At 44.5% G+C, this 13,309-nt stretch overlaps 1 protein-coding gene across 1 annotated transcript in view; it reads right to left on the bottom strand.

Moving 5' to 3' along the window:
- Positions 1–13,309, bottom strand: part of COL20A1 (collagen type XX alpha 1 chain) — a 511,940-nt gene that overhangs the window by 181,466 nt on the left and 317,165 nt on the right. Inside the window, exons 23-24 of the mRNA XM_078651638.1 lie at positions 13,216–13,272; positions 12,637–12,687 (exon numbers count right to left, since the gene is read on the bottom strand). Of these exons, the coding sequence (XP_078507764.1) occupies positions 12,637–12,687; positions 13,216–13,272 (108 nt within the window). The remainder of the gene's footprint in view (positions 1–12,636; positions 12,688–13,215; positions 13,273–13,309) is intronic.

Raw genomic sequence — 13,309 nt, 5'->3', positions numbered from 1 at the left:
GTGTTTACAACTAAGAATGAAAATTTGATTGGTGCTAGCAGATGGTAGGGACAGAGTAGATTGATGAGGCATGATTTTTAATTTGAGATAGAGGGTCCTTGTTTTGAAAAGGGCTCGGTGGGTAAGGCAAAGTTCATTAAAGATGGAGCATCTGCCGATAGGGAGCCAGTGGAGATATCTGAGGTGTGAAGATGCAGAAAGGCTACCAGGGAGGCCCAAAATTAGAAGGGCAGCAGCACTGTGGAGCAGCTGGAGATGGTGCAGAAGGTAGCATGGGATGCCAGAAAGTTGGAGTTCATGTAATCAAGTTGGGAAGTGATCAAAGATTGGGCCATCATTTTACATGCAGATGTTGGCAAAAAAGAATAACTTTCCTATGCTTTGGACATCGGATTCTCCATCAAAAGGGGCCTAGATGTTTGCTCCCTCTCATGACTGCGTATCAACCCGCTCTTAACCTGAGATAATTGGGCACAGCCAAAGTGACTGTGCCCAGGGTACGTAAGGCTGGAGCTGGAGGGAGATCCTTTGGCCTCCTGGCGGCTAAGGCATGGAATGATCTGCCTTTGGATTTACGGATGTGCTCGCCCGAAACACTGTTTAGGAAAAAATGTAAAACCTGGCTGTTTTAATGTTCGTTTGGAGGACGAAAGTAGTGCCTCGGTCTGGAAGTCTGGGGCATTGTTATGCTGCTAGCCTGGTTGGAGTTAGGGATTTGTTGGTGTTCTAGCGCTTGGACACTCCGGTTTGGAGTAACCAGGCGCTTTAGAAGCTAAACAATAATAATAATTGTCCTGAGTAGTAGAAAGCAGCGAGAAGCATCCAGCTTTATTTGTAGAAGAAAAAGTCAAGTTTTAGTCAAACCAAAAACTGGGCGGGGATATTTACAACAAAATGTCAGAGCACGGTGTTACTCCAAAATTGCTCACGCCACACTCTGACGTTTTTTTAATGCAGGGATATGCTGTATTTACACAAATACAGCGCACCCCTGCGTTTCCCCTGGTACTGGCGGTCAAAAAGCTTCCTAGCTCCAGCGGCGGCACCCTAGCTCCATGTTGCAATGGTGCCTGTGCTGCAGTGGTAATTGTTGATGTGCAGGAAGGGACAACTTCCTGCACTAAAACAATCTTTAAACGCAATCTACTGTTTCGATTTTCTGCAGCACACATGGAAAGAGCAAAATATGAGGAAAAATAAAACATTTCTCCTCCTCTCGTCTGTTTAAAACCAGGTATTTCCTCGTCTTATTTTCAGCGCTGCCCAATACCTTGTAAATCTGGGGCAGCATCAAAAAGCAATGGGTTTTTACGTTGAAATGCGCACAGCAACACCCATTACCCACCCCTTTGCTGCAGCAGACTGCTGCAGTAAGGGGCATATTTACAAGGTGGTTTCAAGTCATGTTTAGTGACTTTATGCCACCTTGCAAATATTGGGTTGAGAGCAATGCCACCACAGCATCAGAAAAATGAACCCTCCGGTGGTGATAGGGGCTTGTAAATATCCTCCAGAGATTCTTAATAGTGGTAGCCGGTATGGGACCAATAGTTGTGAAGCAAAAACCTTCACAACTTCACAAGCTCTTGGTTTTATATTAATATTTTTTGAAAATACATTATTTATAACCATAGTGAAAGATTAAAAACACATTTGAATTTTACACATCACTTCGGGCTATACCTTGTATAGCAGCACGGCCTCTGCTGCCAGAATACTTCCCCATTAATGAAGCCAGAGCAATGACATAGGGAAGCTTCTGCTTCCAAAAAGTACCAACAGTGGCAACCCTGACCTATCAGATTGTATGGAGAATCACCATGCAAATCAGGCCCAGTCCTCGCAGCATGGGTTTCCTTGTACCAATCAGCATTACGGATCCGGGGCTGTGAAGGTGTACACATTTAGTGATAGTTTGGTAGAAGACTTTTCTACACATATGCCGAGAGGAGAATGCAAGATAGCATTTTCTTAAGTTTAGAAACTTCATCCTGCCAATTGCTATTAGCTGTAAGACAGATCAGCAAGGGGAATGCTAGGGGCGTAGATCTGTGTGTTGGTTGCAGTCACTGGAATGGATGGCGGCACGGTCAACTCTTATCCTACCGATGTGGTAAAAATGAATATCAATTTTGTACCTGTGAATCACCATACTGAGTTCTTAATATAAACCGTAACATATTTTGACTTTGCAGCAGAATGCAGCACATGTAGAAAGAGGAAGTAACAAGTAGAAATGAAGCTATTTCACCTTGTTATGCCTCACCTGGGAAGGCATAGCATTTTGGGGCATTCCCAGATCTTCCAGCAACGGTAGATAGGTGTGGCGCCGCGGCCAGGGCGACTGACGCTGGAATCTGGGGATCAGGGTTCGATCCCCGGCTCCGGCGGCAGGTCAGCCCAGCACCATGCGACTCTGGGCAATAGCTTGCTTAATCTTCCCGACGGCCCCCAGCGCCTAGAGACCCTTACGGGTGATTGTGCGCTTTACAAATGTGGATTATTATTATTAATATTATTAGATATAGAAATGCATCAAAATCCATTTGAGTTGAATGGAAACACCCACGTAACACCCATGGAATTCCTTCCCAAGGCAGAATAACGCAATGCGGAGAATTGCACTGCACACCTTCTGATTTCTCAAGCCACACAGAGCAAAGCAAAGCGGCCTTGGGTGGTTTGATAGATTGCATTTGGGGGCTGTGTCGCGCATTCACCACCTTACGTGGTGCAAAAGCAACACAATCCACTTCATAAATCTGGCCCTAACTTCTCGACCTATTATAAGGATTTACACCTAACCAAGTGAAGGCAGTTCTGTGAGTAAAGGTCTAGGGCCAAATGTAGGTGGCCCAATGCCGGTCGGTAACGGCCGAAATTCGGTAATTTCGGCCATTACCGACCGGTATTGGGTATTCAGGATGTAGGGGACCAAAAAGTAGCTGAATCGGTAAATATACCGAATCGGTAAAGTTTCCGAATCGGTAACGTTACGGAATCAGTAAATTTACAGAATCTGTAAATTTACAGAATCTGTAAAATTACCGAATCGGAAACTTTACCGATTCGGTATATTTACCGAATCGGTATTCCCTATTCATTCCTATGGGCCTTTTGGCCCATAGGAATGAATAGGGAATACCGATTCGGTAAATACCGATTCGGTAAATAACGATTCGGTAAGTTCCGATTGTCCGATACCGAATTTTACCGAATCGGTATTTTTTACCTATTTTTTTCCTACATACCATTTTCCGATTCTAATTTTATTTATTTTATTTTATTTATTTAATGAGTTTATACAGCGCAACAGCTACCCGTAGGTTTCCCGGCGCTAGGGACCCATAATTATAACTAGTGGGGGGGCGGAAAACAAGTAAAAATCAACAGAATTATTTATCAAACAACCATGTTTTAATTTCCTTCCGGAATTTGAGGAAGGATTGCTCAGTGCGTAGATTAAATGGAAGCGAGTTCCAGATCAGAGGAGCCAGACAGGAAAAGGAATGTCCGCCCATTCTTACGCGTCTAACCCTGGGGACTACAAAAAGATGCTGATTTGATGACCGGAGCGTGCGAGATGGACAATATTGATGGACCAAGGTCTTTAAGTACTGAGGTGCATTGTCTGACTTAATCTTGTGCATATAGCACAAAGCTTTGAACTTCACACGGTTTTCAATCCGAAGCCAGTGAAGATCACGTAGCGAGGCTGAAATCGGAGTTCTATATGGAAGTTTATAGAGTAGACGGGCAGCAGAATTTTGTACAACCTGTAACCTGTGAACTACTTCCTTACTTGCCCCAAGAAGTGATACATTCCCGTAGTCCAGCCTGGATGATATAAGGGCATGAACCACAGTTTTCTGGGTAGGCAGAGGAAGCATCCACAGGATTTTTCGTAGCCACTTAAGAATAACAAAACAAGTGGAGGCTACTTTAACAGCTTGTTGCTTCATATTCAGCTGGTCGTCAACAATGACGCCCAGATTGCGGGCCGAATGCACAGGAGTAGGAGGTTATCCCATCTTAGAGGGCCAATGTTGGGGGCCCCAGAGGGGTTTGTCATTACCAAAAAGAAGTAGTTCAGTTTTACCCCCATTAAGCTTAAGCTTGTTAGCATACATCCAATCGGCAATGCTCGTCAGTCCAGCACAGAGTCCAGGAATATCATGTTTGGTTTTCGGCGAGAGAGAAAAAACAATCTGGGTATCATCGGCGTAGGAATACACCGTGAGCCCAGCCTGTTCCGCTATTCTAGCCAAAGGACTCACATAAAATACCGATTCGGTAAAATTCGGTATTTTAGAATCGGTAAAAACGATTTACCTACATCTGGCCCCTAGTTCTGTGCCAAACTCGGTGTAATTCTCCTCCTTTGTTTTCCTGCATCCTAAAGCAAATAATCCTAGGGGTGTTAAGAATGGATATATCACTCTTCCTTCCCATGCACCTTTTTAGCTCTTGCATGATGGAAATGAATGAAACCTGCCATTCCACACTCAAATGGAAATAACTTTTTTATTGGAAAGCTTCATGCAAATTCATCAAAGGGTGTAAACACGAATAAAAAACAGAAAAAAATCATTTTGGAATTCATATCCAAAAGAGAAGTGTGTGGGTGTGTGTGTCTGTCAGTCTCAGAGGCTGTCTGGGTATGCCACAAAATATCTCTCCTCCAAGCCAATCTAACTTTGCGAAAGGCCTGGAAAAGTTGTGCGCGCGGCACTTCACGCGCCTTGAGCTGACGGCTGAGAATGAGGTCTCTTTTTAGCACCTTATCATCAGAGAGCGAAGACCAGACACCAAATTACTGCTGCTTGACTAGAAACGACTTTTATTGGTTTTGTTCGCAAATGAGTCCTCGCTCGCTTGCAAGGAGGGCTCTTTGATGATGAAAAAAGCTTTTAACAGCCGCAATAAAAGAACTAAATTGGGCTCTCCTTTTCTCGCTGCCCCAAGCTTCCATTATTCCAAAGGCGCGAGGCAGGGGTCACCGAGGCGGTGTGACGTACAAGGATTTCACATAATAGCCCTGGCACGCTATCTCCTGCCCGGCCCCTGCATCTGTTCCTTTCAGCGGCTTCATTAAGGCTCCCTGTGACCCCTTATCTCTCAGCGCATCCCAGGGGGTGAAGATATGGACTATAACAATATTTCCCATTTATCATTTGCCTCTCAAAACTAAAATGCCCTTTGACACTATGATAATAACATTGTCACCTAGCTCAATGGGATTCGTTTTAAGTAGCCTGGAAGGATGAAAGGCTAAGTGGGCCCCACTGGCATACATATAACGTGGAAATTCTATGCAGTTCTCTGAAGGGGGTGCAAAAAGTACAAAGGCATACCTCTTTTGATAGAGCTGGCAGTAAGCAGTGAGGAACACCTTCTCCAAGGTGGGTAGGGAAGTTTATATTTTCTTTGAAGGATGATCTTTTGATTAAGTCAAGTGTATGTTTCTCTGTGTTATTTTAATATCTAAGCCATACAGTTTTAAGACAAAAGTAATGGTTATGAGTGAAATGCTAGATTGTGTTTACCAGGCTTCCATTCTGTGTCAGGGACCAGGGTTGTAGGTGAGAGGCAGGTGGGGTGAACCATTCCTGTTGCAAAGTGGAGGGAGGAGCTACTTGTGTTACACTGAATGTGTTACCTGTGTTTCCACAGAGTGTGTTCTATCACTAGGCTGTGAAAGCTTTATTTTCTGATGTGTTTCACAGATTTGTAGTATGTCCCACTGTAATGGTCCATCGTGCGTGGAATCTTCTTAAAGAAGCATCCGTCTGCACAGAGATCAGCCCTAGGAAGCGCTTGATTTGAGCCAGTGGTTTCCGGTGTTCGGCACCGGCACTTAGTTGTCAACACCTGGGCTTGGAACAGTCTGCCACAGGGTGGTGCTGTCTGTCTAAATTAAAGATGAGCACAACAACAGTTGTTTATTAATTCAATATACTTTAAAAATGACTATTGACTGCAGCCCGAGCCATTCTTATAGCTTTGGGGGCCTGGAATAGACTGAATCGTAACAATTGTAGAAGTGTGGTAATTAGTAATTGCGTTAGTACTGTCTTTGGCAGCGCTGGGAGGGGCAATGTGTGGTGCAAACTGCAGTGGTGTCCTGACGAGGGCTCCTGCACTTATGTTTTTGAAAATTAATCATTGGCCCTAGGCCTGGGCAGGGACAGATGTTCTGGCCTAAGTGTGGTGTATTCAATGCTGGAGTGAACCTTCCATAACTTTCCCGGCTTCCTGACACTGATTGCGTGTTGAGCACTGTGCCTCTAGGACAGACAAAAGACAGGATAGATAGACAGAGCTCGAGGAGGCTGCATGCTTTGGAGGCAGAGGAGAGACAGCTCCTCCACCCCTGGCCTGCTGCCGCAGAGCAGGCCCAGACTCCTGTAGATAGAGAAGACCTTCAAACAATAAATAAGGAGAACAACTGACCTATTTGGCTTCTCAGGTGGGGCTAGGTAGGAGATGTCATGTTACTTAGAGCAAGTAGCACTCTCAGGGCCTTGCTTACATAGGTAAACATACACTTTTGGTCTAAAATTACTATTTTTGTGCAATTCACAAACTAGGAATGTAGGTTTAGGTGTAGTATCTTTACGAATGCAGAGGCTGTCCTATCTGTTTATGTGCAGAGTTGTCTGCAGTCATAAAGATACTACAAGTAAAAATACATTCGTAGTTTGTAAATAGCAAAAAAATAGTAAACTTACACTAAAAGTGAAAGTTTACCTTTCTGAATCAGGCCCAGAGTGTGCATTGTTATCCACCAGGGATTTTGGATCTAAGCCCCTCATATCTTACATCTGTGTGCACAGATGAGAGAGTGAGAAGAAATAGTGGGCTAACAAAGGGGTGCAAGAATGAAAAGAGACACTGAGCTAACACGAACTAGAATTAAAAAAAAACTGAGCTAACACGGGAGTTACAATGAAAATAGTAATTGGGCTAACACAGAGGTTTAAGAATAAAAAACAGTGATCTAACATAGAGCCAAAAGAATGAAAAGAAAAGGGACAGTGGACTAACACACACATCTAAGATAGGAAAACAGACAGAGGGCTAACAGAGGGGTGTAACAAAGAAAAGAGAGACAGCAGGGCAATACTGGGTGTACAAATGAAAAGAGAGTGAGCTAAGACGGGGGTAGAAACATGGAAAGAGAGTGAGCAAACATAAGGGCGGAAGAATGAAAAGAGACAGTGAGCTAACACAATGGTGGAAGAATGAAAACAGACAGTGAGATAACACAGGGAGGAAGAATGAAAAGTGTCAGTGAGCTAACAGACTAGAAGTATGAAAAGAGACAGTGGGCTGATAAAACGGTGGAAGAATGAAAAGAGACAGTAGGCGAACATAGAGGAGAAGAATGGAAAGAGACAGTTAGCTAACAAAGAGTATAAGAATGAAAAGAGAAAGTCAGCTAACACAGGAGTAGAAAATGAAAGAGGCAGTGTGATAACCCAGGGGTTTAAGAATGAAAGGAGACTGTAGGCTAACTAAAGGGTTGAAGACTGAAAAGAGACAGTGAGATAACACAGGGTGGAAGAATGAAAAGAGACAGTGAGCTAAGACGGGGGTGAAAGGATGAAAAGAGACAGTGAACAACACACAGACTAGAAGAATGAAAAGAGGACATGGGCTAATACAGACAGAGAAGAATCACCATTTCCTCATGTTACTGCATCCAAATGGAACTAGAAATACTCAGGAGCCCAAAAGTCTGGAAGATACCAGCCAAGATCAGAACCTAGAAGTCAGCAATGAGTTAGACACAGCGATGGCCCAAAGCAGAGCATTTAAATCATGCTCTAAGAGTTAAGGTCGGCCAGAAGGAGTGGCAAGAGGAAGAGGGCCATTTCCATAACAAGCATTGGAAATGCAATAGGTCTCGCAGCATTAGAGTTAGTGCATTTAGAATTGTTTATGGGTTTTTTGTTGTAAATATTTTGCATTTTTATTTTTTGTAGCCAATGCTAAAGAATTACAAATCAAAAAAGCAATAAACATTTGTAAAAGCTTTAACTAAAAATCCTGTGAGACCTATTGCACTGTGTGAGGGTGAGGTGTTGAGGGTGAGTGAGGGTGGGGGTGAGTGAGGAGTTGAGTGTGAGTGAGGTGTTGAGGGTGAGTGAGGTGTTGAGGGTGAGTGAGAGTGAGAGTGAGTGAGGGTGAGGGTGAGGGAGGGTTATTGTGAGTTAGGGTGAGGGGTTGAGGGTGGGTGAGGGTGAGGGTGAGGTGTTGAGGGTGAGTGAGGATGAGTGAGGGTGAGTGAGGGGTTGAGGGTGAGTGAGGGTGAGTGAGGGTGAGTGAGGGTGACTGAGTGTGAGTGAGAGTGACTGAGTGTGAGTGAGTGTGAGTGAGGGTGAGTGAGTTATGAGACGCCTCACGCCTGTATCATAGTGAGGTGCAAAAGGAGACGCACGGTGCGAGAACCTTACAAATATGAAAAGCTTGCAGCATGCCAGATGCTAGGATGCGCGGGCGTGTGTGAGATACAGGTACACGCGCGAGAAGCCCTGATGTGGAGCGGGAAATGCACAATGATGAGCATAGTTCGATATACAGAACGAGGTGGCTGTGTGTGGGTGGTACTCAGAAGTGTGGTGTTTGCGATGAACACAGCACGAGAGCCCGAGGGAGATACTTGAAAACTGTGAGAAACATTTCCAAGCGAGTACACCGCACGAGGTCACAAAAGAGCAGTGCATGAGATGCTCACAACACAAGCACAACAAACTCAAGTATGTGGGAGACAAACACATGAAGCATTTTGTATGTAATGCGTGGGGCTCCTCACACACGGGAAGGTGGAGAAGGAATAGAAACACAGAAGTGTGAGGTGGGAAAAGATCGTTTAACATGGGAAACTGGTGTGAGGTGCCAACAAACGAGCCCTGTGTGTGATTTTACCACACAGGGTAACCCTGGTGTGAGAATACGAGCGTGTACAGTGCGTGTGAACCGCTCAGAGCGCGAGAGGCTCACACACACGGGTGTGAGATAGACGCCGAGTATGGGCGAGTCTGACGCTCTCGAGACGCCTGGTGTGTGCCTGTGATGCCCCTGTAAAGCGCTCTGACACCTTGGATAATATTCGCGCTATATAAAATCGCATTAAATAAAATAAATGAAAAAAATAACATGGAAGATGCTCACAGACGCAGGAATAGTGTGAGATACTCGGAAACATAAGCGTGTTGTGTGTGACTCTCAAAAACAAAGTGTGTGAGGTGAACACCGGTACCATGCCTGTACGAGATTCAGGGTGCGTGAGATATACTCAAACACGTGGCGCCCGGTGCGTGAAATGTGTAGAGCTGCGACAAGCATTGTGTAGAGCTGCGACAAGCATAGTGCGTGCGACGCTCACAGGCAGGAGAACCGAGCTGCCCAGCCCACCCCCTCCCCCAGGTAGAGACTGAGGCCGGAGTCGTACACAGAAGCCGAATGCACGTGCGACACAACTGCAAAGACCACGAACAGTACTAGGGTCTTATGGAGAAATAACCCCCTGGGGACTGTAACTGGTAGTCAGACCGTGGGAGTTGCACCGATTTTATGGTATACGCCAAAATAATGCAGTTTAATAGGGCATTCTCGAAATCATGTACTCCTCCTGCCTAGACGTGTAGCCATATGCGATAGTTCTTGTATTGAAGGTGCAAAATGCGTTGTACGAGGCAAATAGAAAAGAATAAAAACAATAAGGTTCGGAGGTGGTAATACACGTTTAATCTCATTTCCATACAACACAAGGGCTTCTGTATAAATATGCTCAGATTCAAGCCATATGCGATAGTTCTTGTATTGAAGGTGCAAAATGCGTTGTACGAGGCAAATAGAAAAGAATAAAAACAATAAGGTTCGGAGGTGGTAATACACGTTTAATCTCATTTCCATACAACACAAGGGCTTCTGTATAAATATGCTCAGATTCAAAAAAACATTTGTGTACGCGAAATGAGTGTCATTTCTCCCACCGAAGCCTAACAAATACTGCAGGAATAAAATATATCAAGCGTGTACAAACAGAGGAATCCGGGGTGAGGCGTTCAGGCTGGCTACTTGCATATCTCGTTCGAAGCAACAAAAGACTTGCGCTTCGTGTTGCCGCCACCCGTGGTGACTGGAAAGCCATTTTAAGTGAGCGAGAAGGAAGGCGAAAGATAATGGCCGATGCACAGGCTTCAAAGCGTGAGGCGGCTTTCTCTGCAGTGCTGACTCAGGGGAGGGGGCGGAGCGGGGCAGAGCGGCATGTGGGTGTGAAGAAGCCGGGCCTTTGAAGTGAAGCTAAGCTTCACTTCAAAGGTGTCGGAGGAATGCGGGCGGCTGTGCACGCGCTTTTAAGCTCAATGCACATGCGCATTGAGCTTAAAAGTCACGGGCACTGCAAGGAATCGCCACGATTCCTTGCAAGTTAGATAAAGAGTCGATGAGCCCCTATAGTCTCGCTTGCTCGATGCGCATGCGCATCGACAGGCGAGACCTAAAAAAAACCAAGCAGCAGCTACTGACACATCATGGCAGCTGAATCATACATACTGGAAAAATGGTAGCCTGTGCAGAGAACCTTTTGCCAATGCAACGACAAACATCCCTCCTAATATATACCTGTAACATATTATATAAACTTATAAAAACCAGAGCACCGTAGACTCTAATTAGAAAACAGAACAGATGCACAATGGTATAATGTGTCTATGGTGAAACTATCACAACGATGCACCTGTACGTGGCTACTGGCAGTGAAAGGGATCAGTACCCTTTATCACAATAACACTCCGTTATACAGTGAAAAATATTGTGTTAATGGAGGCCACAGTATGCCAGCAGAGGCCAAAATATGCCTGGTCAATTTCCAGTCGGATTCCTAACCAAAAATGCTATCCTCCTCCCCAGCACCAGATGACTTTATTGACTTTTACCGTGGATGTTAGAATACCATGTGCTCCTATCAATTTTTTGTATACGATTTAATGCAATGCCTTTTTACCTCTCACCATGTACTTGTGCAAACTTAGGGCCAGATGTAGGAAGCCTAATTCCGGTCGATAACGGTCGAAATTACAGAATTTCGTAAGTAGCCAAACTGTAGAATCCTGTAATTTACCGAATCGGTAATTTAAGGAATCGGTAAATTACCAACTTCTTAACATACTGATTCGGTAAATTACCGAATCCTTAATGTAGAGAGCACTCAAGTGAGTGTTTTTTTACATTTAAGGATTTGTTATTTACCACCAACTATTAGTTGGTGGTAAATTCCGAATGCCTTTTAAAAAGCAATTTTGTGCTTTTTATTCAGTGCCATGTGGCAGAAGTCACGAATGTATGATATTACAACGAATTCCGTTGCAACGCATGCCTTTACCACGCATGCGTTACAACGGAATTCGTTTTCCACGCATAACCTTTAACTCGAATAATTGCGTGGTGACGTCATACGTCGTTAAGAGGAAACAGAATTTTTTTTCCCGATTTCTCTTAAACGACGCTGATTATCTGCATAACCCGACGTGACTTCTGGTGAGTTTTTTTGGGGGGGTAGACCCCCCAAGCCCCCCTTTTTTTATTTTTTACCTTTACCACATATGCCTTTACTACAAACCTTGTAGTAAAGGTATGCGTGGTAAAGGCTTTAGTGGTAACCACGCATGCGTTGTACTGCATGCGTGGTTAAGGATTTCATGGAAACGGCTTCGTTGTAGTGGCCGTTTCCCACATACATGCCCTTAGGGCATGTATGTGTGCCACATGTGCACCCATGCACTATTCAGGGGTGCAACAGGGTGTCAATGTGACACCCTGCCACCCTTGATAGGGTTCCCCCTATTACCGATTCGGTATTTACCAAATCGGTAAATACCAAATCAGTAATTCCCATTCGTTCCTATGGGCCTCCAGGCCCATAGGAATGAATTGGAATTACTGAATCGGTATTTACCGAATCGGTAAATACCGAATCGGTAATTCCCATTCGTTCCTATGGGCCTCCAGGCCCATAGGAATGAATGGGAATTACTGAATCGGTATTTCGAATCGGTAAATACCCATTCTTAATTACCAAATCTTACCGGTTCGGTAATTGTTACCGAAAAATTATCTACATCCCATTTACCTATTCTTAAATACCGAATCAGTAAAATTCGGTATTTAAGAATAGGTAAATTGAGATTACCTACATCTGGCCCTATACCTCTAAACATGTAAAGTGCTCAGTTACCTTTGGGTCCAGCAAGCGCTATAGAAAACTCTAAAAATAATTCAAAATATATAGTGAGTACCTACAATGAAAATGTTTGGGGCAGTCCATCATTTTAAATCTTTCAATTATATGAAAACCACTATCCTACTGTATTATTAGAGTGCCTGTCAATGGTGAAACATCTTTCTCTCTCTCTCTCTCATACACACACACATACGTACACAGCATCAAGAACATAAAGCACACACATCAATAGACACACGTAAATGGACACATAGTCAGAAACGCACGTCACACACACACACCAATGCCCAGAGGCATGTCTGACAAGCACCCACACATAAAAGCACTCAACGAAATAGCGTATGCACAACTGTTCATGTGGGGCAGTCCATGTACATGCACAATACCTCTCAGAGCAGATTCTCCTTCTGACGACTGACTGATAATGGGACACGTTGCTGGAAGATAAAAGTAGAATGTTTAGTAAAAGTAGAATGTTTAGTTCTGTGAACTAGTGAACATATCCCTATTTGTAAATAAACATTGTAAAAGTGTGAGTACGTGAACTGGTTCCAGTTACATGCAGTGCACCTAGAGGCCAAGCATCAAGTAAAGAGCTGTACCGAGGCGTGGGCCAGCCACAGCAGCCAGTGGAAGCAATGAAAAGGCTGGATCAGTGGTCACCGAGGACCTCCGATCATTGCAAACCAGGGCACCAGAAATATGCTACTCAAGCCAATGTTGTCTCAATGCCACATGTAGCAGCCTCATACACTTCCATACACTGCCACAAATCGCCATCCTACATTAAAGGGTCTTCAGTAGATCCACACTCGCTACCAGCCTCCACGATCTCATGTGCCTCAGTTGACTTCACTCATTAGTGGCCTCTGCGATCTCATATATGTCAATGCGCTGTATCTTTGGAACACAAGAAATATCAGGCTTCATCGTGCAGCGGCATCGGTGGCTTCTGGATGATTTACCTGACATTCTGCCTGGAACGAATCCGCGAGCAGGTTGCACCTTCATCGTGGCAGCGGCTGTGGAGAGAGATACACAACACTCAGGGTTACCCAG

This window comes from Lissotriton helveticus, chromosome 7 (genome assembly GCF_964261635.1).
Source record: "Lissotriton helveticus chromosome 7, aLisHel1.1, whole genome shotgun sequence".
In the NCBI taxonomy this organism is placed as follows: Eukaryota; Metazoa; Chordata; class Amphibia; order Caudata; family Salamandridae; genus Lissotriton; species Lissotriton helveticus.
Note: the sequence above shows the minus strand (reverse complement) of the source record. Positions and strands in the feature narration are given on the sequence as shown.